Source organism: Hyperolius riggenbachi, chromosome 7, assembly GCF_040937935.1.
Source record: "Hyperolius riggenbachi isolate aHypRig1 chromosome 7, aHypRig1.pri, whole genome shotgun sequence".
Classification (NCBI taxonomy): domain Eukaryota; kingdom Metazoa; phylum Chordata; class Amphibia; order Anura; family Hyperoliidae; genus Hyperolius; species Hyperolius riggenbachi.
This window is the reverse complement of record NC_090652.1, coordinates 21,911,081-21,938,640: the sequence shown is the minus strand read 5'-3', so window position 1 is coordinate 21,938,640 and position 27,560 is coordinate 21,911,081. Positions and strand designations below refer to the sequence as shown.

General features: G+C 47.6%; 1 protein-coding gene across 10 annotated transcripts in view; it reads left to right on the top strand.

Annotated features, from left to right (window-relative positions):
- Positions 1-27,560, top strand: part of LOC137524126 (zinc finger protein 567-like) — a 342,122-nt gene that overhangs the window by 241,977 nt on the left and 72,585 nt on the right. For 9 of the 10 annotated variants that reach the window (XM_068243660.1, XM_068243661.1, XM_068243663.1 and 6 more), the window contains 5 exons: positions 16,909-17,042; positions 20,335-20,499; positions 20,583-20,706; positions 23,528-23,625; positions 23,735-23,861. In XM_068243660.1, the coding sequence (XP_068099761.1) occupies positions 16,909-17,042; positions 20,335-20,499; positions 20,583-20,706; positions 23,528-23,625; positions 23,735-23,861 (648 nt within the window). The remainder of the gene's footprint in view (positions 1-16,908; positions 17,043-20,334; positions 20,500-20,582; positions 20,707-23,527; positions 23,626-23,734; positions 23,862-27,560) is intronic. The other variant, XM_068243662.1, reaches the window with a different exon arrangement.

Genomic DNA, 27,560 nt, shown 5'->3' with positions numbered 1-27,560 from the left:
CCTTTGAATGAAGCTAATCCTGACATCATTTTCTCCCTCATTCTTTTTTTTTCTCCTCTTGCTAATTGTGTATTCGTTACCCCCACCCCCCCTCCTCCCAGAGTCTTCAGACACTCCCACTAAGGTCTAGAATAGGAAGTGCACTGTCTTATGTCATTAGGGAGGAGGGGGAACTGAGGGGAAGAGGAGGAATATATTATAGATTAAAAAAAACAGCATGTTTGGCAATGGTAATTAAAGGGCCAGTGCTCCTAAGGTATTGTATGTGATAACTCCAAACTATAACAGCAGAAAAAGTTTTGAATGCAAAATTAGCATCTTTATCACTGATTGGGACTGTATATTTGATGTTTACACAGATTTTTTTTGTAATATACTGTATAGTAAATAAGATACAAAAGTGTAATAATTTTATATGAGCTAAGATTTGTTTTCATAGGTTTGATTTCATTTGAGTTTTAGCTTAGCACGTGTAACTATCGTCAGCTCTCATAGCAATTCTACATGATTTTCAAACCTTTGCTCACAAAATCAAAACTGAAGTTTACTTTCTTAAAGCAGAAATGGGGGGAAAGAAGCACCCTGGTTGATAAAAGCTTTTAAAAGCAGTTTAAAATCGAGAAGGGAAAACGAGGTAGCTTACCTCAATGACGAAATCTCTGCATTAAACAAAAGATTTTATTAAGCACAGGCAACGCGTTTCACGGGTCTAAGCCCGCTTCCTCAGGCCAATAACAGTGCCAAATAGTGAAATCAATCTGACATAGGGAGCCTCCCTATTCCAGATTGATTTCACTCGATTTTGAAAGCTTTTATCAACCAGGGCGCCTCTTTCCCCCATTGGTGTAGTTCACCCCTGTACATATCTGTTCGAGGGGTGGTGATAAAACCGGAGCAGTGCTTTTCAGCGCTGCTAGATTTGGGCGCAGCCGGCGCCTCCATAGACTTCAATAGGAATCACTCCTATTGCAGCGCTCAGTGAGTAACGTCGGGTCCGTCAGAAGACGGAGCCAAGGTTGGTTAAAAACATAATAATTCGGCCTCCAGCAATCGCTGGAAGCCGAATTATTTCATTTCCCCACTATCCATGGCGGCCTGGAGGGGGAATAGTAATTAAATCGGCCCGGACTTGTGCAGAAGCAGGATCAACTATATACCGCTGTATCCTGCGCCCAAGTCTACCGGCGCCGATTTCAAATGTACTCTGATAAAACACATGTGGTTTCCACCTCAGTGGAAATCTGTCTCCTTTTTTCCAGGAGAGCGACCACAGCCAGGTCCATAAGGGCCACCCTGAGTGGAGTCGGGTTTATGGTCTCCACCTGCTTCCTGTGGTCGGTTGCCCCTCTGCAACCCTCCTTTGTGAGTAGCGTCTTATCTATTTATTCTCACATTCACCCTTTACATATCACACGATTGGGCTCCCGTTTTTGCCTCATGTTCCTTTTTCTACAGGGTGTCAAGTCATCCCCACTACACTACTTTCTTAAAGAGAATCTGTACTGTGAAAATAAATAAAAGTACCAGCCTGTTTGTAGTCTTCTCCTAGCCCCCTCTGTGACATTTTCACTGCTCCTGCTACTTTCTTGGTGATAAAATCACTGTTTTATTCATTTTAAACAATGAAGATGGCCGCCAAACAAATACATCATCAGAACAAGTGCCTGTTTGCAGAGGCTCCTCTTAAACGTGACTTCACTGCTGTAATGTTTCTCCCACTTGTTGCCTTGGCTGCTTGTCTGGGCTTTGAACTGATCTTTCTGCACTCACAGCTGTTCACAAGGTCACAGACAGGCTGGTTGTGAGCAGAGACGCTGGCTGTGACTCATACACACACACACACAGAGCCTGCAGGAGGCGTGGGGGATGTGTGCATAACTTCTCCCTATCACAGCACATTCCTCTCTGGCCTGACAAGGCTCGACAAAGGAAAGAAGATTAGATATATTACAGAGACAATGCAACTAGAAAAGGCTGCAGTGAGCCAGACCACATTAGAACAGGTGTAGTAACTTATAGGATAGGAGAAATGAGACTGAACATTTTGTTACAGAGTCTCTTTAAAGCAGAACGTATTTATGATTATTAGGGTTGGAGTGAGCTCTGAGTTGTATCCCACGATGCATCACTGCAGAATACGCAAAAAATCAGATTATATGATTTGCATATTCAGCAGTGATGCATTGTGGGCCACCTCACAGCTCACTCCAACCTGAATATTGGCAAATACCTTCTGTTTTAAAAAGGTCAACTTCTGTTTTGCATAGCAATTTAGTAAGGAGGCTTTTTGGTCTCTTTCAGCCCCGTACACACTCCTAGGAATTCTGGTTCACCATGAGCTTGCTGGGCAATCTGTACCTCATGAAATAAATTAATTTGATATGTTATTAAATTTGGGGTTCAGTACTACAAATGAAGTTATACAGTAATACTGTACTATACATATGCACTCCCCGCAGGGCTGCAGTGAATCATTGCCTAGAGCCTGATCCATGTTCAGATTGTGCATGAAGAATGTGTAATAGAGGAAGAATCCCCTCATTCCCCTGCAGAGTACCTGCACATCACTCTTACATGTTCCCACAGTTACATTGCCTAGGGCCTGATACATGTTCAGATCGTGCATGAAGAATGTGTAATAGAGGAAAAATCCCCTCATTCTCCTGCAGAGTACCTGCACATCACTCTTTACATGTACAAGTGTCAGCTTCCTGGCCAGGAGCTTTTTCTTTTTTTTAACCAAAATCAGATACCATCTTGATACAGGTTAAAAATTCCTAACCTTTGGCAATGATGAAATGCCTTTTGGGCACTATCACACTGCCCATTTTTTCCTATGGTAGCTCCGGCCCTGCCGGTGATTGGCTGGTTGTTGTATAGAAAGCCTGCTTGGCGAACGGCTCACTGCGGAGCTGCAGCGAGTGACATGCTGGGAGCTTGGGGCTGGACGAAGCCCCGCATAAGTATTATAACTATTAAGTAAGTAATATAACTATTGTCAAGAAAGCACAACAGAGAATGTACCATCTACGGCAGCTGAAAAAGTTTGGCCTACCTCAAAATCTAATGGTGCGGTTCTACACTGCAATCATCGAATCCACCATAACATCATCTATGACTGTATGGTTCGGCTCCTGCTCAGCATTAGAAAAGGGGAGGCTGCAGCGCATCATCCGATCAGCGGAAAGCATAATTGGCTGTAGCTTACCTTCCCTGCAGGATCTTTACACTAGCAGGTGCAGAAAGAGAGCAACCAAAATTGCCTCTGACCCCTCTCACCCAGCTCACTCCATCTTCCAGCGCATGCCTTCAGGAGTAAGATTCCGGTCAATCGCTACCAAAACCTCTAGACACAGGAACAGCTTTTTTCCTCAAGCAGTAGCCATACTTAATGCTGAACCACGTTAGAGCTGCTAGGACTGAAAGTAATCAGCACAGAACTAAACATGAACAATTCTCACATTGCTTACTGCCACTATACTTATAATGTCCTTAACTTGTAATATTCACACTGTCTGTCCTTGTATTGTTTTTGTTTGTGTTTGTTAAGCAACTGCCAAGACAAATTCCTTGTAGGTGCAAACTTACTTGGCGAAAATAAATTGATTCTGATTCTGAAGTAGCACTTATTGTCCTCTTATCCCCCTGATGACTCCTTTAAGTCACTTCTTTCCACAAATCCTGGTGAGTGGATTTTCTTCTACCATACTTGTGCAGCCCCGCCCTTGCTGCTTCCATGTGGTCGCCGCATACGGTGGGGATGCAGCCCGGATGTTTTTGAGCTCCCCCCCCCCCCACCGTATGCGGCAACCGCAGATTCTCCAGTCCGGCTCGGAAGTTTCAGCACCCGCCCTATAGCACGACACCCGACTTTTGAGAAGATTTTCCTGGGTTAAAAAGTGGTCTTATACACCAGAATATACAGTACTTTCAATAAACAAGATTGTTATATGTAAATTAGAGAAGTCAGATGATTTTTTTTACTGACTGTACAGCCCTGTGTAAGGGGCGGGACCCACTAGGGCGTTTTTGCCAGTGTTTTGGGATCACCGACAATCGTCAGCAATTCCCAAAACCGCTTTACCATTGTATCTAAATGGGGCTAATCCCAATTACAGGATATGCAGAATGCTGTGTATACTAGCAATGCAAAATCACTTTGAAAAGCTATTTTTGCATCAGTTTGGGGAGTGAGTGATTTGTAAATGTTAATAGTTATTTATACTTACCGGGTGTCCAGACGTTCAGCTTCCATCCACAAACCTGCCCCCTATCAGAAGAGGTCATAGGCATGTCTCTGATTGGTCGTAAAGAACCACCTGTGGCCTCTCACTTTAGGAGGCGGGGCTACAGACGGAAGCCACACATTGGGACACCCAGTAAGTATAATAAAGTTCATTGAGGGAAAAAAAAACGTAAATCTCTAATCGGAAGTGCTGTGCAGTTTATTGTACAGTGCTTCTAATTGCCGATGTAATGTCTGATTGCGCTGCCCGGAAGCTCCCTTCCACACTGAGTAGCACGCATTCTCAGTGTGAAGTGAATGATGCTGCTGGAGGTAAAATACTAAATATCTCCGCTCTCACACATCCTACACTCCCCAAATTTTCAGGGTAGGGAGGGGACCCCCCCGAACGACCTCTACGCCAAATTGAAGCCCCCGAGCCCTGCGGATTCAGGAGATAATTACAGAAACCTATCTCGGGAACCAGCGGGTCTCGGGGGTAGTGTTGGGCGAACATCTAGATGTTCGGGTTCGGGCCGAACAGGCCGAACATGGCCGCGATGTTCAGGTGTTCGACCCGAACTCCGAACATAATGGAAGTCAATGGGGACCCGAACTTTTGTGCTTTGTAAAGCCTCCTTACATGCTACATACCCCAAATTTACAGGGTATGTGCACCTTGGGAGTGGGTACAAGAGGAAAAATTTTTTAGCAAAAAGAGCTTATAGTTTTTGAGAAAATCGATTTTAAAGTTTCAAAGGGAAAACTGTCTTTTAAATGCGGGAAATGTCTGTTTTCTTTGCACAGGTAACATGCTTTTTGTCGGCATGCAGTCATAAATGTAATACATATAAGAGGTTCCAGGAAAAGGGACCGGTAACGCTAACCCAGCAGCAGCACACGTGATGGAACAGGAGGAGGGTGGCGCAGGAGGAGAAGGCCACGCTTTGAGACACAACAACCCAGGCCTTGCATGAGGACAAGAAGCGTGCGGATAGCATGCTTTGTACCGCCATGCAGTCATAAATGTAATAAAGATAAGTGGTTCAATAAACGGACCACGCGGCAACGCTAACCCAGCAGCAGCAGACGTGATGGAACAGGAGGAGGCGCAGGAGGAGAAGGCCACGCTTTGTGAGACACAACAACCCAGGCCTTGCATGAGGACAAGAAGCGTGCGGATAGCATGCTTTGTACCGCCATGCAGTCATAAATGTAATAAAGATAAGTGGTTCAATAAACAGGGACCACGCGGCAACGCTAACCCAGCAGCAGCAGACGTGATGGAACAGGAGGAGGCGCAGGAGGAGAAGGCCACGCTTTGTGAGACACAACAACCCAGGCCTTGCATGAGGACAAGAAGCGTGCGGATAGCATGCTTTGTACCGCCATGCAGTCATAAATGTAATAAAGATAAGTGGTTCAATAAACAGGGACCACGCGGCAACGCTAACCCAGCAGCAGCAGACGTGATGGAACAGGAGGAGGCGCAGGAGGAGAAGGCCACGCTTTGTGAGACACAACAACCCAGGCCTTGCATAAGGACAAGAAGCGTGCGGATAGCATGCTTTGTACCGCCATGCAGTCATAAATGTAATAAAGATAAGAGGTTCCATAAACAGGGACCAGCAACGCTAACCCAGCTGCTTTTTGAGACACAACAACCCAGGCCTTGCATGAGGACAAAGAGCGTGCGGATAGCATGCTTTGTACCGCCATGCAGTCATAAATGTAATAAAGATAAGTGGTTCAATAAACAGGGACCACGCAGCAACGCTAACCCAGCAGCAGCAGACGTGATGGAACAGGAGGAGGCGCAGGAGGAGAAGGCCATGCTTTTTGAGACACAACAACCCAGGCCTTGCATGAGGACAAAAAGCGTGCGGATATAGCAGCAATGCTTTTTGCCGCCATGCAGTCATAAATGTAATACAGATGAGAGGTTCAATAAACAGGGACCGGAAACGCTACACCATCCCAGATGTTCATTGGTCATGTTACTTGGTTGGGGTCCTGGAGTGTTGCGTAGTCATTTCCAATCCAGGATTGATTCATTTTAATTTGAGTCAGACGGTCTGCATTTTCTGTGGAGAGGCGGATACGCCGATCTGTGACGATGCCTCCGGCAGCACTGAAACAGCGTTCCGACATAACGCTGGCTGCCGGGCAAGCCAGCACCTCTATTGCGTACATTGCCAGTTCGTGCCAGGTGTCTAGCTTCGATACCCAATAGTTGAAGGGTGCAGATGGATTGTTCGACACAGCTACGTCATCTGACATGTAGTCCTTGACCATCTTCTCCAGGCGATCGGTGTTGGAGGTGGATCTGCACGCTTGCTGTTCAGTGGGCTGCTGCTGCATGGGTGTCAGAAAATTTTACCACTCCAAGGACACTGCCGATACCATTCCCTTTTGGGCACTAGCTGCGGCTTGCGTTGTTTGCTGCCCTCCTGGTCGTCCTGGGTTTGCGGAAGTCAGTCTGTCGGCGTACAACTGGCTAGAGGAGGGGGAGGATGCCAATCTCCTCTCTAAAGTCTCCACAAGGGCCTGCTGGTATTCTTCCATTTTGACCTGTCTGACTCTTTCTTCAAGCAGTTTTGGAACATTGTGTTTGTACCGTGGATCCAGAAGGGTATAAACCCAGTAATTGGTGTTGTCCAGAATGCGCACAATGCGTGGGTCGCGTTCAATGCAGTCTAGCATGAATTGAGCCATGTGTGCCAGAGTCCTACCAGAATCCTCATCATCCTCTTGTGAGCGTTGTGATAGTTGTTGTGATGCATCATAGTCGTCACCTTCCTCCTGGTCTGCTTCTGCTGACCATTCGCGCTGAATTGTGGAAGTCCAACGTGCACCGCTCTGGCCCTCGTCAGTGGTGGCATGAAATTCCTGCTCCAACTCCAGCTGTTCCTCCTCCTCTTCTTCGTCATAGCTGCTGGGGCCAGCGTTCCCTGAGGCGGATGGCCTGATGTTGGTACCATCACGCTGATCGTTTTCTCCTTCAGATTCCCCCAGTTGCATCATGACAGCTGTTTCCTTGATTTTCAACATTGACCTCTTCAGTAAACACAGCAGTGGTATGGTAATGCTGACTGAAGAGTTGTCACTGCTCACAAGCAACGTGGATTGCTCAAAATTTTGGAGGACTTGGCAGAGGTCCAACATGTTGGCCCAATCGGATCCACAGAAGCTTGGCAGCTGTCCGGATGCGCCTCGGTACTGCGCCGTCATGTACTGGACCACTGCACTCTTCTGCTCACAAAAGCGTGCTAGCATGTGCAGTGTAGAATTCCAGCGCGTAGGGACATCACACAGCAAGCGATGGTGGGGGAGATTGAAGCGCTCCTGCATCTTGGCGAGTGCCCCCGAAGCAGTACTGGAATTTCTACAATGTTTGGCCACTCGACGCACCTTCAACAGAAGATCGGCCACGCCTGGGTATGTCCTCAGAAACCGCTGGTATTCTTCCATTTTGACCTGTCTGACTCTTTCTTCAAGCAGTTTTGGAACATTGTGTTTGTACCGTGGATCCAGAAGGGTATAAACCCAGTAATTGGTGTTGTCCAGAATGTGCACAATGCGTGGGTCGCGTTCAATGCAGTCTAGCATGAATTGAGCCATGTGTGCCAGAGTCCTGCCAGAATCCTCATCATCCTCTTGTGAGCGTTGTGATAGTTGTGATGCATCATAGTCGTCACCTTCTTCCTGGTCTGCTTCTGCTGACCATTCGCGCTGAATTGTGGAAGTCCAACGTGCACCGCTTTGGCCCTCGTCAGTGGTGGCATGAAATTCCTGCTCCAACTCCAGCTGTCCACCTCTTCTTCGTCATAGCTGCTGGGGCCAGCGTTTCCTGAGGCAGATGGCCTGATGTTGGTATCATCACGCTGATCGTTTTCTCCTTCAGATTCCCCCAGTTGCATCATGACAGCTGTTTCCTTGATTTTCAACATTGACTTCTTCAGTAAACACAGCAGTGGTATGGTAATGCTGACTGAAGAGTTGTCACTGCTCACAAGCAACGTGGATTGCTCAAAATTTTGGAGGACTTGGCAGAGGTCCAACATGTTGGCCCAATCGGATCCTCAGAAGCTTGGCAGCTGTCCGGATGCGCCTCGGTACTGCGCCGTCATGTACTGGACCACTGAACTCTTCTGCTCGCAAAAGCGGGCTAGCATGTGCAGCGTAGAATTCCAGGGCGTAGGGACATCACACAGTAAGCGATGGTGGGGGAGATTGAAGCGCTCCTGCATCTTGGCGAGTGCCCCCGAAGCAGTACTGGAATTTCTACAATGTTTGGCCACTCGTCGCACCTTCAACAGAAGATCGGCCACGCCTGGGTATGTCCTCAGAAACCGCTGAACTACTAGGTTCATCACGTGCGCCAGGCAAGGGATGTGTGTCAGCTTAGCCAACCTTAAAGCGCGAATGAGATTACTCCCATTATCACACACAACCATGCCCGGTTTCAGGTCCAGCGGTGCCAGCCACAAATCTGTCTGTTCCTTTATTCCCTTCCAAATTTCCTCCCCTGTGTGCTGCTTATCCCCAAGGCAGATCAGCTTCAGCAACGCTTGCTGACGCATGCCAACAGCTGTGCTGCACTGCTTCCACGATCCTACTGCTGCTGGGTTAGCGTTTCCGGATGAGGTACAGCTTTGAGATGCGTTGGAAGAGAAGGAGTCAGAGAGGTAGGTGCTGCTGTTGTTATCCAGTGGGAGGGACGGCGGTGCAGCTGTTTGCGGCGTGGGCAACACCCGCGCCGTAGCATGTGAGGAATCGCTGCCAGGCTCCACAAGGTTCACCCAGTGCGCGGTAAGGGAGATGTATCGACCCTGTCCGAACGCACTCGTCCAAGTGTCAGTGGTGAGGTGAACCTTGCAGGCAACGGCATTCTTCAAGCTTCGGGTTATTTTGCTGACCACGTGCTCATGCAACTCAGGCACTGCAGAGCGCGCAAAGTGGTAGCGGCTGGGAACCACGTAACGTGGGATGGCCACTGACATCATGCCCTTGAAGCTGTTTGTCTCCACCACTCGATATGGCAGCATTTCGCAGGCCAGAAGCTTGGCTATGCTGGCTGTTACTGCCACGGCCCGGGGGTCATTTGCTGGCAATTTCCTCTTGCGCTCAAACATCTCCGACACAGACAACTGAACCGTAGCGCTGCACACGGAAGGGCTGTTGGTTGTTGTGTTTGATGAACACTGGGAGACCTCAAGAGCACTACTCCGGAAAGTGACAGTGTCAGCGTCGTCTGATGTTTGTGAATGTTGTGAACCATGCAATGGCTGGGCTACTGCTGCTGCTGAGGCGGGTCTGGTGGTGAGTCTGGTGAACCCAAGGGAGGCAGTGTTGCTGGTACCCTGTCCTGCCGCGTTTGCCCACAGAGTGGGATGTTTGGATAGCATGTGGCGGCTCATGCTGGTGGTGGAGAGGTTGTTAATACTTTTCCCCCTGCTCAGGCGGGTCTTGCACACCTTGCAAATCGCCATGGTAACATCCTCAGTGCAGTCTTCAAAGAAAGCCCAGACTTTGGAGCATCTGCCTCCTTGCTGGCGATTTCTGTTTGCTCCTCTTTTGCCTCTCACTTGAACTTCCACGCTTGTGGTGCCTGAAATTGCGCGCCGCCTACCTTGTGGCACAAGGCGAACTCGTGCAGCAGTGGGTTCTTCAACAGACTCATCTGTGCTGCTGCTACGACGGCGATGTTCTCGTTCACAAACAAAATCTGGGTCTATGTCCACATTGTCCATACCCTCCTCTTCCATCTCCTCAAACTCGTCATATGTCATTGTGGGGGGCCGCCGCCGTGGAGTAGAGCTCCCCAGAACAACCTCTGCGCAGCTCACTCCAACGTCGTCTTCCAGATCTTGTCGGCCGACCTCCTGCAATTGCAACCCCTCCTGCCCAACTTGCTCTGGGATTTGGGTTTCCGAGTCCTCCTCGGACTCGCCTTGTATTTCAGTGCGCGGTGCATTTCCCACAGTTAATGGTTGTGAATCCGGGCACAACATTTCTGGCTGTTCCTCCATTGACCTTTGAAAGGTGGAAGTTTGTTGGGCTGGGAATAGCTCCTGCGAATACCCCATTGTGTCCTGAGGTAATTCATCGGACTGGTTATCTGGCAGTTGTGTGCGTGGTGTCGCTGCCGGTTGTGTCAGCTTTGTGCCCACTGGCTCCTTGTAACTGGCTGAGGACTCTGACCTCGTGCGTGATGTGCTGGTGCTGCTTAACCCACTGCTGGACGCTTGAGAGGTCATCCAAGTAATTATCTGGTCCTGTTCTTTTGGATCTGTGAGGGTTGTTGTCCTGGACAACATGGGCGGTATTGAGTGGGTTTTCTTGGGTGCTCCCCTGTGGCCTGTACGTGAACCGTCAGGGGAAACACCTCTTCCCTTGCCCCTTCCTCTTTCACCGGATTTCTTCCTCATTTCACTTATCCTTACAGTACACGCTGACAGGCAGCAGTACAGTGGCAGTACAGAAATGCTATACAGTACCACTATTCCCAGCAGCGACACAGAGCACAATGCTATACAGTGGCAGGTGAGCGGTGTACCACTATTCCCAGCAGCGACACAGAGCACAATGCTATACAGTGGCGGGTGAGCGGTGTACTACTGTTCCCAGGCCCAGCAGACACAGAGTGGAAGTAAACACAATGCTATATAGTCTGGCTGAGCGGTGTACACAGAGTGGCAGTACACACAATGCTATATAGTCTGGCTGAGCGGTGTACACAGAGTGGCAGTACACACAATGCTATATAGTCTGGCTGAGCGGTGTACACAGAGTGGCAGTACACACAATGCTATATAGTCTGGCTGAGCCGTGTACACAGAGTGGCAGTACACACAATGCTATATAGTCTGGCTGAGCGGTGTACACAGAGTGGCAGTACACACAATGCTATATAGTCTGGCTGAGCCGTGTACACAGAGTGGCAGTACACACAATGCTATATAGTCTGGCTGAGCCGTGTACACAGAGTGGCAGTACACACAATGCTATATAGTCTGGCTGAGCCGTGTACACAGAGTGTCAGTAAACAATGCTATATATAGCGTGGCTGAGCGAGGTACACAGTGGCAGTACACACAATGCTATATAGTCAGGCTGAGCCGTGTACACAGAGTGTCAGTAAACAATGGTATATAGTCTGGCTGAGCGGTGTACACAGAGTGTCAGTAAACAATGGTATATAGTCTGGCTGAGCGGTGTACACAGAGTGTCAGAAAACACAATGCTATATATAGCGTGGCTGAGCGAGGTGCACAGTGGCAGTACACACAATGCTATATAGTCAGGCTGAGCCGTGTACACAGAGTGTCAGTAAACACAATGCTATATATAGCGTGGCTGAGCGAGGTGCACAGTGGCAGTACACACAATGCTATATAGTCAGGCTGAGCCGTGTACACAGAGTGTCAGTAAACAATGGTATATAGTCTGGCTGAGCGGTGTACACAGAGTGTCAGTAAACAATGGTATATAGTCTGGCTGAGCGGTGTACACAGAGTGGCAGTAAACACAATGCTATCTATAGCGTGGCTGAGCGAGGTGCACAGTGGCAGTACACACAATGCTATATAGTCAGGCTAAGCCGTGTACACAGAGTGTCAGAAAACACAATGCTATATATAGCGTGGCTGAGCGAGGTGCACAGTGGTAGTACACACAATGCTATATAGTCAGGCTAAGCCGTGTACACAGAGTGTCAGAAAACACAATGCTATATATAGCGTGGCTGAGCGAGGTGAACAGTGGCAGTACACACAATGCTATATAGCCAGGCTAAGCCGTGTACACAGAGTGTCAGAAAACACAATGCTATATATAGCGTGGCTGAGCGAGGTACACAGTGGCAGTAAACAATGCTATATATAGTGTGGCTGAGCGAGCGGTGTACTACTGTTCCCAGCAGCGACACACAATGATTGGGGGGGACCCTGGCTAGCGTGGCTGGAGAGCGAACTACCCTGCCTGCCTACCCAAAGCTAAACCCACAGACAAATGGAGGAGATATGACGTGGTTCGGGTATTTATTTACCCGAACCACGTGACCGTTCGGCCAATCAGAGCGCGTTCGGGCCCGAACCACGTGACCCGTTCGGCCAATCACAGCGCTAGCCGAATGTTCGGGGAACGTTCGGCCATGCGCTCTTAGTTCGGCCATGTGGCCGAACGGTTTGGCCGAGCACTGTCAGGTGTTCGGCCGAACTCGAACATCACCCGAACAGGGTGATGTTCTGCAGAACCCGAACAGTGGCGAACACTGTTCGCCCAACACTACTCGGGGGATGCAATTTGGCATTGAGGTCATTCTGGGGGTCCCCTCCCTACCCTGAAAATTTGAGGAGTGTAAGAGGTGTGGGAGCGGAGATACTTAGTATTTTACTACCAGCAGCATCATTCAATAGGAAATGTGGCCGCACAGTCTCCTACTGCGCATGCGGGGCAGCGCAAATCAACTGGGATCGTAATCAGACACAACACCGGGAAACACAAGCACATCGCCCTAGGAATCAATGTACACAGTCCTAGTGCAATTTTAAAGCCCTGCAGCAATTACTAGTAAGTCCCACCCCTTAAAGTGAACCTAAAGTCAAGATAAAAAAATGAGATTTACTCACCTGGGGCTTCCCTCAGCCCCCTGCAGCCAATCGGTGCCCCCGCAGCTCCGCTCCGATGGTCCAGGACCCGCCGGTGAACACTTCCGGTTTGGCCGTCACCGGCCGACAGGCATGGGAACGTGAGTGATTCTTCGCGTTCCCAGCCTGTATATCGCCCCCTATGCTGCTATTGCGGCCTATCGTGTTCCCATGCCTGTGGGCCGGTGACGGCCAAACCGGAAGTTTTCGCCGGCGGGTCCTGGACCATAGGAGCGGAGCTGCGAGGGCACCGATCGGCTGCAGGGGGCTGAGGGAAGCCCCAGGTGAGTAAATCTCATTTTTTTTACCTTAACTTTAGGTTCACTTTAAAGAGAATTTCATTCTTCATCACAAAAACACACACCACAGATCACAGTGCCATGCTGACCACAGATGTTGGCACTTCATGGGTTAAATTGTCCCCTGTATAGAAAATTGTAGGTATGAAGATCCTGCTCTGAATCTGCTGGTCCCCCCAGAAGAGAAAATATACATACTTGGGGCTTCCTGCAGCCCCCTCCATGCTGATCGCTCCCTTGCCGTCCATCACCTGGATCCTCCGCAATTTGCCCTGGAAAGTCTTCCAGTCCGGGGCATGTGTTGCCAAAATATGCGCACGCCCCTGTTGAGCAGCCTTGGCCCGGGAGAATCCCACGTTTGTGTAGAACGCTCCTGGCCACGTGAATGTAGTGGAGTAGAACGCGTGGTCAGAATGCGCCTCTGCCCACTGTCCCCGAATGGAGGATCTTCCAGGGCAAATTGCAGAGGATCCAGGCAGCACAGGAGGACGGCAAGGGAACGATCAGCCTGGTGGGGGATGGGGGAAGCCACATGTATGTATAATTTTTTTTTCTTCTGCCCCATCTCGGGTCAACTGAAGCGAGAGGGATGTGGAGGATATTTATTTTCTTTCAAGCAAAACCGGTTGCCTGGCTGACCTGCTGTTCCTTTGCCTTTAACACTTTTAGCCATAGACCCGGAACAAGCATGCAGCAGATCAGGTGTTTCTGACATTATTGTCAGATATTTATTTCTGCTGTATAAATGCTGAAATACTGCTGGTGTGTCAGTCTTGATTTTCCCTATATTCACAATTTTCAGGCAGTTTATTGTGTCTTGTGCTTTATAACATAAATGCACAACAATCTAACCACAACATACAGAATACAGAAGATGGGGCTGCTGCTGCTGCAATCTCCGGAGGCAGATTCCGGGCAGCACAATCAGACATTAAAACCCCACTAGAGCACGAGCCTCAGCAGTGGCGGCCATGTTGCTGAAGCCCAGCCTTCCCAGCCATAGAGAGGAGGCCACACCCCCAGCTTGCTCTGAGGAGGACATGATAGGAGGGCTCTTGCTCTGGACAATGTGTATCCCCCCAGCCATGTGAGAAGCCCCCCTGCAGCCAGATGTGTGAATGGTGAGTGGGAAGAGGAGGAGAGGAATGAGCTGTGTGTTTGGGGGACCCTCACATGGTGTAGAGACCCCCTTTGTGAATCAGCTGTTCCTCCAGACTTTGCAGCAGCTCTGCCTGTGTCCCCTCTCTGCTGGAGGTGCTGCCTGTGTCTGCTGCCAGCTGCCATTATCACCACCCCAGTAAGTGTCACATTTATATGTGTGTGTGTGTGTGTGTGTGTATAGTGTATGTGTGTATGTATGCAGTGTGTGTGTGTGTGTGTATAGTGTGTGTGTGTGTGTGTATGTATGCAGTGTGTGTGTGTATATAGTGTGTGTGTGTATGTATGCAGTGTGTGTAATACTGTGTATGTACAGTGTGTGTATAGTGTGTAATACTGTGTATGTACACTGTGAGTGTGTATAGTGTAATATTGTGTGTGTATGTACAGTATGTGTATAGTGGCATGTTAAGTAATAGGATGTATTTCTTGGATAAGAGCCAGTGTAATTCAGCATCTTCTGCATCTTATTGGTCCAATATCAAGCTGCATGTCATTTGCAGCAACATTGGCATCAGCTCAGAAACTCGGTGTGTCAGGGGAGGCGTGGCATGTGATTGCTGTGTAATGCCCCAGAATGCAGGAAGTGTGGCAGGAAAGCAGCCATGTAAAGGGGAACTCCACCTGCCCTGACCTCACAGCCCTTGTACTGCTTCAGGATATAGTTTGAGAATAGCAGAAGAGGCGGTGCCACAATGTGACATCAGCAGCCATTACTCCTTGCTTCCTTCTATATTACTGACCTGACAATAAACAGAGCTTTATAATGACATTGGGCTCTATTCACAATGAGTTACCGCATGAGGTAATTTAGGTAGTGATAAATACTGACCAAAATATCTCCATTTTGAAATTCACTATTTTTTTTCTCCCTAAATTACCTCGTGCGATAAAGGTGAGGTAATTACCTTAAAATGCATCTCCAATTTGAGAGTCTCAATTGAATAGTTGGTGATAATTAAGGATTTTTTTTTATCACCTACAAATGGTTGGTGATAATTATCACTTTTATGCTGTTGGCCTTCAGGATGGAGCCTTTTGAGCTTTGCTCGAGTTTATGTCCATTTTACACAGAAGGCAGAGAAGACGAGTGCATATATATGTATGTATATGTGTAAATAAATAAATAAATATATATATATATATATATTTATATTTCTAACCCACATCTACTTCTCCACTCCACCTCCTATAGCCCCTCCCATCTCCCCATATGGTATTATATTATATGTTATTGACATCTTAATTTTCCTATGCTAAATAAATCTAAGTCCACCCAACAGCCCCCCTCATTTCTTTCACAAATAGCTACCTTCTCCTCAAAATACATATATAGAAACAGTGAAATTGATTACGTTTGTATTGTATTCTTGTCTAAATCACATACCAAATACATGCCTTTTATCCCTACCAGTGTGCTCCTACCTCTACTGCCTGATGAAGCGGGTATAGACCTGCGAAACGCGTTGTAAGCAATACCCTGGAGTGTACCAATAAATTTACTTTTTGTTGAAACACACAGCTTCTTGTGTCTGCTTGAGGGAGGTAAGTCCACCACTGCCTCCAAAGCAATTTTTAATATTTTAAATACTGTTTTTATACTTTTGGCGCCTCTGTTCAGTCTTATACTACATTTTAAAAAAAAAACGTTTCTTTGTTACAGCTGATACAAATCCTGCAAAAAATCTCCAGTGTGTGTACTTCCTGCTTTCATGGAAGCAGACATAGGGTTAACATTCTGTGTTTACAAATTAGCTAGTCTTCTGAGGCAGCCAGCTGGCACTGCTGAGAGCTCAAATTACAGTTGTGATTATTCACAGATGAGGGGGAATTAGACAGGCTAAACTCTCTATATACAGACAGGGTGCATTTCTATATGTTTGCCTTCTGTCCTGTGAAGAGTTGAGGTCCCACTGTAAATGTGACAGGCTTTCCTGGGTCATCTCTGTGTAATGGGAGACAAGAATATGGGCTACCTACAGTGGTCAAAAAAGTGTTATTTCCATACATATTATTAACTAATCATAGACTGTTAATCTCCCATTTTACCACACTTTTATCAAACATTAATCACACTCTATAAATTTTTAGTGAGTACCCCAAAAAATCGGTAGTTATCGCTGGAGGTAATTTTCCACCTGAAAAAGAGTTACCACACATGTTATTGTGAATAGAGCCCAATGTGGCACCGCCCCTTTATTGGTTAATGCAGCTGAATAGCAGTGTTGGTAACCACACAGGTGTCAGTTAGTGTTAGGCAGTGCAGTTACTGCTCTATAGGAAACTGCTGCATGTAACAGCCCACTGCAGCTGTCTTCATACAGTGAGGGGAAGAAGCATTTGATCCCCCGCTGATTGCTATGTTGCCCACTGAGCATGAAATTACCCGTCTATAATTATAATGGGGGAGGGGTTTATTGTATCTGGGAGAGAGAGAATAACTACAACAGAACCCTCAGGAACCCACAACCCCGAAGTCAGAGCTTGATGTGCATTGTAATGAGTGAATCTAATCTCCATCTTTATAAAGTCCTTCAGGCCAGATAATGCTCAATCTATTCTCCCCCCTGTGTAGGTCACATGACCATATCAATGAGGATGGATGAGGACCAGAGTCACATGACTGAGAGGATAGTAATGCTCAGCCTGGAGATCATCTGCCTGCTGACTGGAGAGGTGCGGAGGATTCTGGGAAGGCCGACTGGAGAGGTGAGGAGGATTCTGGGAGGGCTGACTGCAGAGGTGAGGAGGATTCTGGGATGGTGGACTTGAGAGGTGTGGAGGATACTGGGAGGGCTGACTGGAGAGGTGAGGAGAATTTTAGGAGGGCTGACTGGAGAGGTGAGGATTCGGGGAGGGCTGGCTGGAGAGGTGAGGAGGATTCTGGGATGGTTGACTGGAGAGGTGTGGAGGATTCTGGGATGGTTGACTTGAGAGGTGTGGAGGATACTGGGAGGGCTGACTGGAGAGGTGAGGAGAATTTTAAGAGGGCTGACTGGAGAGGTGAGGAGGATTCGGGGAGGGCTGGCTGGAGAGGTGAGGGGGATTCTGGGAGGGCTGACTGGAGAGGTGAGGAGGATTCTGGGAGGGCTGACTGGAGAGGTGAGGAGGATTCTGGGATGGTTGACTTGAGAGGTGTGGAGGATACTGGGAGGGCTGACTGGAGAGGTGAGGAGAATTTTAGGAGGGCTGACTGGAGAGGTGAGGAGGATTCGGGGAGGGCTGGCTGGAGAGGTGAGGGGGATTCTGGGAGGGCTGACTGGAGAGGTGAGGAGGATTCTGGGAGGGCTGACTGGAGAGGTGAGGAGGATTCTGGGATGGTTGACTTGAGAGGTGTGGAGGATACTGGGAGGGCTGACTGGAGAGGTGAGGAGAATTTTAGGAGGGCTGACTGGAGAGGTGAGGAGGATTCGGGGAGGGCTGGCTGGAGAGGTGAGGGGGATTCTGGGAGGGCTGACTGGAGAGGTGAGGAGGATTCTGGGAGGGCTGACTGGAGAGGTGAGGAGGATTTTGGGAGGGCTGACTGGAGAGGTGAGGAGGATTCTGGGAGGGCTGACTGGAGAGGTGAGGAGGATACTGGGAGGGCTGACTGGAGAGGGGAGGAGGATTCTGAGAGGGCTGACTGGAGAGGGGAGGAGGATTCTGAGAGGGCTGCTTGGAGAGGTGAGGAGGATTCTAGGATTCTAGGAGGGCTGACTGGAGAGGTGAGGAGGATACTGGGAGGGCTGACTGGAGTGGTGAGGAGGATTCTGGGAGGGCTGACTGGAGAGGTGAGGAGGATTCTAGGAGGGCTGACTGGAGAGGTGAGGAGGATACTGGGAGGGCTGACTGGAGTGGTGAGGAGGATTCTGGGAGGGCTGGCTGGAGAGGTGAGGAGGATACTGGGAGGGCTGACTGGAGAGGTGATGAGGATACTGGGAGGGCTGACTGGGGAGGTGAGGAGGATTCTAGAAGGGCTGGCTGGAGAGGTGAGAAGGATTCTGGGAGGGCTGACTGGAGAGGTGAGAAGGATTCTGGGAGGGCTGACTGGAGAGGTGAGGAGGATTCAGGGAGGGCTGACTGGAGAGGTGAGGAGGATTCTGGGAGGGCTGGCTGGAGAGGTGAGGAGGATTCTGGGAGGGACACATACAGTATACATACAGTGGGTTGCAAAAGTATTCGGCCCCCTTGCAGTTTTCCACATTTTGTCATATTACTGCCACAAACATGAATCAATTTTGTTGGAATTCCACATGAAAGACCAACACAAAGTGGTGTACACATGAAAAGTGGAACGAAAATCATACATGATTCCAAACATTTTTTACAAATAAATAACTGCAAAGTGGTGTGTGCGTAATTATTCAGCCCCCTTTGATCTGAGTGCAGTCAGGTGCCTATAGACATTGCCTGATGAGTGCTAATGACTAAATAGAGTACACCTGTGTGTAATCTAATGTCAGTACAAATACAGCTGCTCTGTGAGGGCCTCAGAGGTTGTCTAAGAGCATATTGGGAGCAACAACACCTTGAAGTCCAAAGAACACACAAGGCAGGTCAGGGATCAAGTTATTGAGAAATTTAAAGCAGGCTTAGGCTACAAAATAGATTTCCAAAGCCTTGAACATCCCACGGAGCACTGTTCAAGCGATCATTCAGAAATGGAAGGAGTATGGCACAACTGTAAATCTACCAAGACAAGGCCATCCACCTAAACTCACAGGCCGAACAAGGAGAGCGCTGATCAGAAATGCAGTCAAGAGGCCCATGGTGACTCTGGACGAACTGCAGATATCTACAGCTCAGGTGGGAGACTCTGTCCATAGGACAACTATTAGTCATGCACTGTACAAAGTTGGCCCTTATGGAAGAGTGGCAAGAAGAAAGGCATTGTTAACAGAAAGCATAAGAAGTCCCGTTTGCAGTTTGCCGCAAGCCATGTGGGGGACACAGCAACCATGTGGAAGAAGGTGCTCTGGTCAGATGAGACCAAAATGGAACTTTTTGGCCAAAATGCAAAACGCTATGTGTGGCGGAAAACTAACACTGCACATCACTCAGAACACACCATCCCCACTGTCAAATATGGTGGTGGCAGCATCATGCTCGGGGAGTGCATCTCTTCAGCAGGGACAGGGAAGCTGGTCAGAGTTGATGGGAAGATGGATGGAGCCAAATACAGGGCAAACTTGGAAGAAAACCTCTTGGAGACTGCAAAAGACTTGAGACTGGGGCGAATGTTCACCTTCCAGCAGGACAATGACCCTAAACATAAAGCCAGGGCAACAATGGAATGGTTTAAAACAAAACATATCTATGTGTTAGAATGGCCCAGTCAAAGTCCAGATCTAAATCCAATCGAGAATCTGTGGCAAGATCTGAAAACTGCTGTTCACAAACGCTGTCCATCTAATCTGACTGAGCTGGAGCTGTTTTGCAAAGAAGAATGGGCAAGGATTTCAGTCTCTAGATGTGCAAAGCTGGTAGAGACATACCCTAAAAGACTGGCAGCTGTAATTGCAGCAAAAGGTGGTATTGACTTAGGTGGCCTAATAATTACACACACCCCACTTTGCAGTTATTTATTTGTAAAAAAAAATGTTTGGAATGATGTATGATTTTCGTTCCACTTCTCACATGTACACCACATTGTATTGGTCTTTCACGTGGAATTTCAATAAAATTGATGCATGTTTGTGGCAGTAATGTGACAAAATGTGGAAAACTTCAAGGGAGCCGAATACTTTTGCAACCCACTGTATATATAGTATCACTCAGCATTACACATCACAGCTACACAGAGCAACCTCTGCCATCTGCTCAGCCTGCACATCCAGCCTATACATATCTGTGTCCCTCACTGCCTTCCTATCACTCCATCACCACTACATGTCAGGCATGTGCTAGGTGAGGAGGATTCTGGGAATATACCATCATCACCACAGCATGTCAGGCCTGTGCTAGGTGAGGAGGATTCTGGGAATGTACATGGTGATTGCTGTTACTGTGTGTTGTTACACAGGAGTATGAAGTAGTGAAGAAGACATCTGGTGAGACTCCCGGTAGCCATCTTCATGGCCCATCCACCATCTCAGTGCCTCCACCTCACCCCCTGACACCTCAGAGAAACAATGTGAAGAAGATTCTAGAAGTCCTAAACAAGATGATTGAGCTGCTGACAGGACAGGTGAGCAGTGCTGAGGATTATGGGACATTATGCAGCATCAGCAAGGGATGTGTGGAGATAGTGACTATTGTTGTGTGTGCCAGGTCCCTATGAGGTGTCAGGATGTCACAGTCTATTTCTCCATGGAGGAGTGGCAGTATTTAGAAGGACACAAGGAACTCTACAAGGACTTCATGATGGAGAATCAGCCGCCCCTCATATCACCAGGTAAGAGCAGTTCAGAGAATTAACCACTTTGTCCTCCTTGACGTATAAAAACGTCAAGGAGGACAGGCGCGCTCCCGCGGCCGATCGCGCGCGTGCACGCGCACTCCCGGCCGCGGAGTCGGTAGCCACGGAATCAATGTATCAGGCTATGGAGCCCGATCATTGATTCCTCTCCCCCGCTGAAAAAGCGACAGCTTCTCTCGGAAGCTCCGCTCTTTCTGAAGCTGTGTCCCTCTAAGCGTACATTGTACGCTTAGAGTGACATCATGTAAAAAAAATCGAGATTGCCATCTTGTGGCCAAAAAGTAAAACTACAAGTAAATACCCAAAAACATTACAATACACCAATATTTCCCCAAATAAAACACTTTTCTATCCCACCCTCCCAAAAATGCCCACATAAAATGTTTAATAAAAAAAAACAAAAAACATTACTATTAAAAAAAAAAAAAAAAAAAAAAACACAGATATTTACCTAAGGGTCTAAACTTTTTTTAAATATCTATGTAAAGATGAAATATTTCTCTCTATTTTTTTTTATAAGCTTGTAAATAGTGATGTATGCAAAACGGAAAAAAGCTCTTTTATTTCCAAATAAAATATTGTCGCGATACATTGTGATAGGGACATAATTTAAATGGTGAAATAACCGTGACAAATGGGCAATAACAATACGTGGGTTTTAATTATGGAGGCATGTATTATTTTAAAACTATAATGGCCGAAAACTGACAAAAAATGAATTTTTCATTTTTTTTCTTATTCTTCCTGTTAAAATGCATTTACAGTAAAGTGGCTCTTAGCAAAATGTACCCCCCAAAGAAAGCCAAATTGGTGGCGGAAAAAACAAGATATAGATCAGTTCATTGTGATAAGTAGTGATAAAGTTATAGGCTAATGAATGGGAGGTGAACATTGCTCGGATGCATAAGCTGAAAACGACTGAGATGTTAAGTGGTTAATATTACTATTATTTATTGGATTTATATAGCACCTAAAAATGTTGCCACACTGTACAATAAATAAGATTACAGACAATGATAACAGGGGTGACCGACAACACAATAAAGGTAATAAACAATAAGATACACAATGGCAGATCATGCACTGGAGTAGTAGTCCCAATAATACAAGTTTACATTATTCTGTTGTCAGGACGCACAATCAATTATGATACACAAAGTGGGAGGGCCCTGCCAAAGGCTTACAATATGGTGTGTGGGGGAGGGGGGGGGGCTGCGTCATGAGGCTCTCTGCAGAGAGAGTTAGGGCAGTGGTGAGGTGGGGTTGGCCTCCATGAAGAGGTGAGTTTTGAGGGCTTGTTTGAAGGTGTTGAAGGAGGGGGAAAGCCTGATGGGTAGTAGGAGAGAGTTTCACAGCATGGGAGCAGCTCTAGTGAAGTCCTGTAGTCACGCATGGGAGTGCGAGATGTGTGGAGTGGTGAGGAGAAGGTTGTTGGAACAAAGTGGGTGGCCAGGTGTGTATCTGCTGAGCAGGTCAGAGATGTAGGTCGGGCAGGACTTGTGTATAGATTTGTAGGCCAAACATAGGATCTCGAAGCTGATTCTGAAGTGGATTGGGAGCCAGTGGAGGGATTTGCGCAGGTGAGTTGTGGAGGCAGAACGGTGGGAGGAGTAGATTAGTCTGGCTGCTGCGTTCATGATGGATTGTAAGGGGGTGATGCGGTTCTGAGGGAGGCCTGACAGGAGAGTGTTGCAGTAGTCCAGGCGGGAGATGATGAGGGCATGGACAAGGAGATGTCCGGGGTCAGGATGGGGCAGATCTTGGATATACTCTTTAGATTCTCTCTAACTTTAACCCCCCCCCGCATTATCTCATAAGCACTTAAAGGATATCTAAGGTGAAAGGGATATGGAGGCTGCCATATTTCCTTTTAAACAATATCAGTTGCCTGGAAGTCTGGCACAAGTAGTGTCTGAGTCAAAACCCTGGAACAAGCAAATGGCTAATCCAGTAAAACCTGATCCAGCTGAGTCAGAGTCCCTTACCTGCTGCATGCCTGTTCATGGTCTATGGCTAAAAGTTTTAGAGACACAGGGTCAGGACTATTGCCAGGCAACTGGTATGGTTTAAAAGGAAATAAATATGGCAGTCTCCATATACTGTACCTCTCACATCGGTTATTGTTTACGTGCTAGATAGAAGCCATTCAGTCACTGATCAAGATGGAAACCAGCAGAATGTTCTATCCTTTTTCATATTACATTTCTCCTAAATCTGACAGTGACCACTAAAACAAATTTTATTTTTAAATGTACCCAAGTAGAAGGAATGTTCTGGATAGTGCAGAGGCTTCCTAATTGCTCCACAAGCCCACCATTTCTGCGCAGGGTCCCTCTGAATATATTCCACAAGAGTTTGTCACATGTGTTCCTGTGGCTGCACTCCCCTCTGTGTACGAGCGTATCTGTACTGCTCATGCACGGGTACATCCTGCACGCTAGCACAAAACCTCTTGTGGACTGTGCAGACGTGGCTGTACTCTCACACATGCAGCGTGGCCACGCTCGTACACGGAGGGATGCTCAGCCACACCCACATATCTGACTAGGGTGAGTAGGATGAATAACTCTCCCTGGATATGACTGTGACATCTCTGCTAATCCCCATCTAATAAGGAAGTTATTATAGAGCATGGGTTAGTTGTCTGTGAGCTGCAATACACTGCAGAGGTCCCCCAGCCACACACAAAGCTGCTTCTGTACAGCAGTCACTGTGACTACATGGCAGAGATCACTTTTATGCTGTAATAGAGGAATCTTATATTTCTGCCTTTTCCACCCCTGTGTGTTCCCTACAGGTGGATCCACTAACAGAACCTCACCGGAGAGCTATACAGGTCCTCTTTATTCCCAGGAGTGTACACAGGAAGATCCCACCATCCCCCACCCTCATCAGGTAGATGGAACTGAGGCTGTAAACACAACACTGACTCCATATGGAATGACCTCCCTTCATCAGTGCTTGCATTGTAACAGTGTTATTTCCTGTTATTTTCTGTGTTTAGAGTGAAGAAGTGATGGATGTGAAGCTAGAGGATGGAGATGATGAAGAGACACATGTGAAGGAGGAGCAGCAGTCTGCAGAGGAGAGTGACATGATGGGGACCAGTGACTCAGGGATGCCACTTCCAGGTGAACAATCAGCCTTGCCCATTGCCACATATAACAGTGTGCTTACACCCAGGGCCATTCCCACCTATTTGGTGCCCCAACAAGACAATGTGTATTCTGTGTATCAGTCTTTCCCTGTTCACATCTAAAGGATTACAGGGGAAACCTCATACTTTCTGATGTCCCGCCCGGGAGTATATCGGTACCAATGGAGGGAGTAGCAGGACGGGGTGGCTCCTCCTATTGGCTGGCTCCACTGCCTGTACATTTTACTGAATGGCAGTTTGTTAGTTACTGACAGCTCCAGGCTGCACTTAATATACTGAACATCTCACTTGTTGTTAACCAAATGCTCTAATCTCAGTGAAGTGACATTTATTGAAGTGTTTATTTAAAGTGGAATATAACCCAGAATTTTTTCTTTGCTCTAATAGATTATTCTCAGCATATTATATACAACCAACATTATTTTACATTCAAAGGGTGAAACACAGGCTTTAGAAGCTTCAGTTCCTGCACAGCCTTCCGCATCCGAATGTTAAAGAATGTTAAACAATGTAATCTTGTGTTTACTTAAATGTATCAAGAGTGGAATGTGACACATTGTCTGACTGTGCAGGAGCTGGAGGACACAGAGAGAGTCAAAGCTTGTCTGCCTGACTGAATGAAAGAATAAAACCAGTTATTTAATAAAATGCAAAGTCAGCTCACAAAGCAAAAAACTGTACTTTTGGGAAGCTATCGCTTATAAATGAATAATAATACCTATGCACAAATGCAAGTATGATAACCGTATGGCATATAAAAAGTAGCAAAACCTGTTTTTATTGAATTTTATGTCAGGGTTTTAAACCGACTTAGTGAATTGACATTTGATTGAATGTTGGGTAAAATCAGCTGTTTTCTGCATTGCTGAATGGGGTAATGCTTGGTGAATTGCAGCCATTGTGGGATAGTGTGCAGTATTCAGCCTGGGCCAGCCGCATTGAGTGGGCTGGGCACTGATGGTAGATTGCAATGTGGCCATATGTGATACTTCGAAAAAATCTGATCATTTCCATAGAAAAGTCAAATGTGTGTTCTGATATGAAAAAACAATCTAATCCGATACATTTTTGTGGCCTTCTAATCTACCGGTTCTGGAAGGATGGGGGGATAATGTCCAAAAACCAAGAGCCGAGGCTGCCATACTACGGCGCCACCAGTCGCACTTGGCAATCATCTGTCATCTCTAAGGAGACATGGGGGGAGGGGGGGACAGAGGGAGGTGAATAGTGATGACCCAGTTCTTCATGAAAGAAACCTGTGGTTATCAGTGCAGTTTCTAGGCTAAAATGCACCCAGGGCAGGGGTGTAAAAATTGCGCCCCCCCCCCCCCCCGAGCAAGGTATGGGTGCCCGCAGTATAGGTTAGCCAGGTCTAGTTGCACTTAGTATAGGTCCCCACAGTATAGGTAGCCAAGAATAGATACCCCAGTATAGGTAGCCAGGCATAGGTGAGCCAGTATAGTTGCCTCCGGTATAGGTTAGCCAGGTAGGTGCCTCCAGTATAGGTAGCCAGTATAGTTGCCCCCAGTATAGGTTAGATAGGCAGGCGCCCCCGGTATAAGTTAGATAGGTAGGTGCGCCAGTACAGGTTATTTAGGTAGGTGCCTGCAATATAGGTAGCCAGTATAGTGGCCACCTGTATAGGCTAGCTAGGTAGGTGCCCCCAATACAGGTTAAATAAGTGCCCCCAGTATAGGTTAGATTAGGTAGCTGCCCCCCAGTATAGGTTAGATTAGGTAGCTGCCCCCCAGTGTAGGTTAGATTAGGTAGCTGCCCCCCAGTGTAGGTTAGATTAGGTAGCTGCCCCCCAGTGTAGGTTAGATAGGTAGCTGCCCCCCAGCGTAGGTTAGATTAGGTAGGTGCCCCCAGCGTAGGTTAGATTAGGTAGGTGCCCCCCCAGTATAGATTAGATAGGTAGCTGCCCCCCAGTATAGGTTAGATAGGTAGCTGCCCCCCAGTGAAGGTTAGATAGGTAGCTGCCCCCCAGTGAAGGTTAGATTAGGTAGCTGCCCCCCAGTATAGGTTAGATTAGGATTAGGTAGGTGCCCCCCAGTGTAGTTTAGATTAGGTAGGTGCCCCCCAGTATAGTTTAGATTAGGTAGGTGCCCCCCAGTGTATGTTAGATTAGGTAGGTGCCCCCCAGTGTATGTTAGATTAGGTAGGTGCCCCCCAGCGTAGGTTAGATTAAGTAGGTGCCCCCAGTATAGGTTAGATAGGTAGCTGCCCCCCAGTATAGGTTAGATTAGGTAGGTGCCCCCCAGCGTAGGTTAGATTAGGTAGCTGCCCCCAGGATAGGTTAGATAGCTAGCTGTCCCCTATAGTGGAGGGGGGAGCCGGAGCCGCCGGGAGGGCAGCCCGACCTCTCCCTCCCTCTCCCGGGCGCCCTCCGTGCTCCCCCCTGAGATGCAGAGCGAGCAGCCGGGAAGCGCTGTTTGCAACTCACCTGCCTGGCTCCAATCGCTGCTCTCTCGCCGTTGGTCTGTCTCCTCTCTCTGCATACATGCTGATACACGCAGCTTCCTGTTTAGCCGGAAGCCGCGTGTATCAGCATGTATGCAGAGAGAAGAGACAGACCAGCGGCGAGAGAGCAGCGCTTGGAGCCAGGCAGGTGAGTTGCAAACAGCGCTTCCCGGCTGCTCGCTCTGCATCTCAGGGGGGAGCACGGAGGGCGCCCGGGAGAGGGAGGGAGAGGTCGGGCTGCCCTCCCCGCGGCTCCGGCTCCCCCCTCCATTATAGCGCCCCCCTCCTAACAGCGCCCCGGGCGGCGGCACGCCCCGCACGGGGGTAGAAACGGCCCTGGTGGTTATGGCCGATGCTGCTGAGGATCCTGATTGCTGACATCTGGCAGTGCTGGGCAGGGAGTTCCAGCTCAAAATGTGCTGTAGTATATATTTCTGTGGTGGGCCCACATGATAACTATTGATCTGGGGATTGATAGGTTACCGATTTGATAGGCAGCAGAACAACTAAAACTATGCATTTTAGAAAAGCGAAGTTCAATCTGCTCAGGCATGCTCCAAGTTCGGTGAACTGGGATAGTATACTACAAGGGAAGGACACTGAAGGCAAACTTTAAAAATTATTCTCAATCAATATTGTAGTAAATGTATCCCATATGGAAACAAAACTAGGAATAAAAAAATCCTCTATGGATGAATAGAGAGGTTATAGAAGTGGAAAAAAGTGCCTATAAGTCCTTTAAAATGGGAAGGGAGGCTGCATTAAGAAATTACAGTATAAGGAGTGCAATACAGCTTGTAAAACATAAATTAGGCTGGCAAAGATTGAAGCTAAAAATCAAATCATTAGGGATATCACATATAACCCAGAGAAGTTTTACAAGTATATCAACTCTAATAAAAAAAGTAAGGTGAACTGTATTGGACTCCTAAAGGATAAGGGAGGGAACTCACTGGTAGATGACCAAGGTAGGGCGGAGCTGTTGAATGCTTGCTGTTGAAGCATTATTGTTGCAAATGACAGAAGGGTCCCAATCCTCCAATTTTAATATGAAATACTTAATGCAGGAAGGAATGAAGACAAGACTAAATAAAATACAAATAGATAAGGCACCTGGCCCAAATGGCATACATCCTCAGGTGCTAAAGGAATTAAGTTCCGTTATCGAGAAACCCCTTTTTCTGAGCATCAGCATGGGTTTATTGAGGACAGG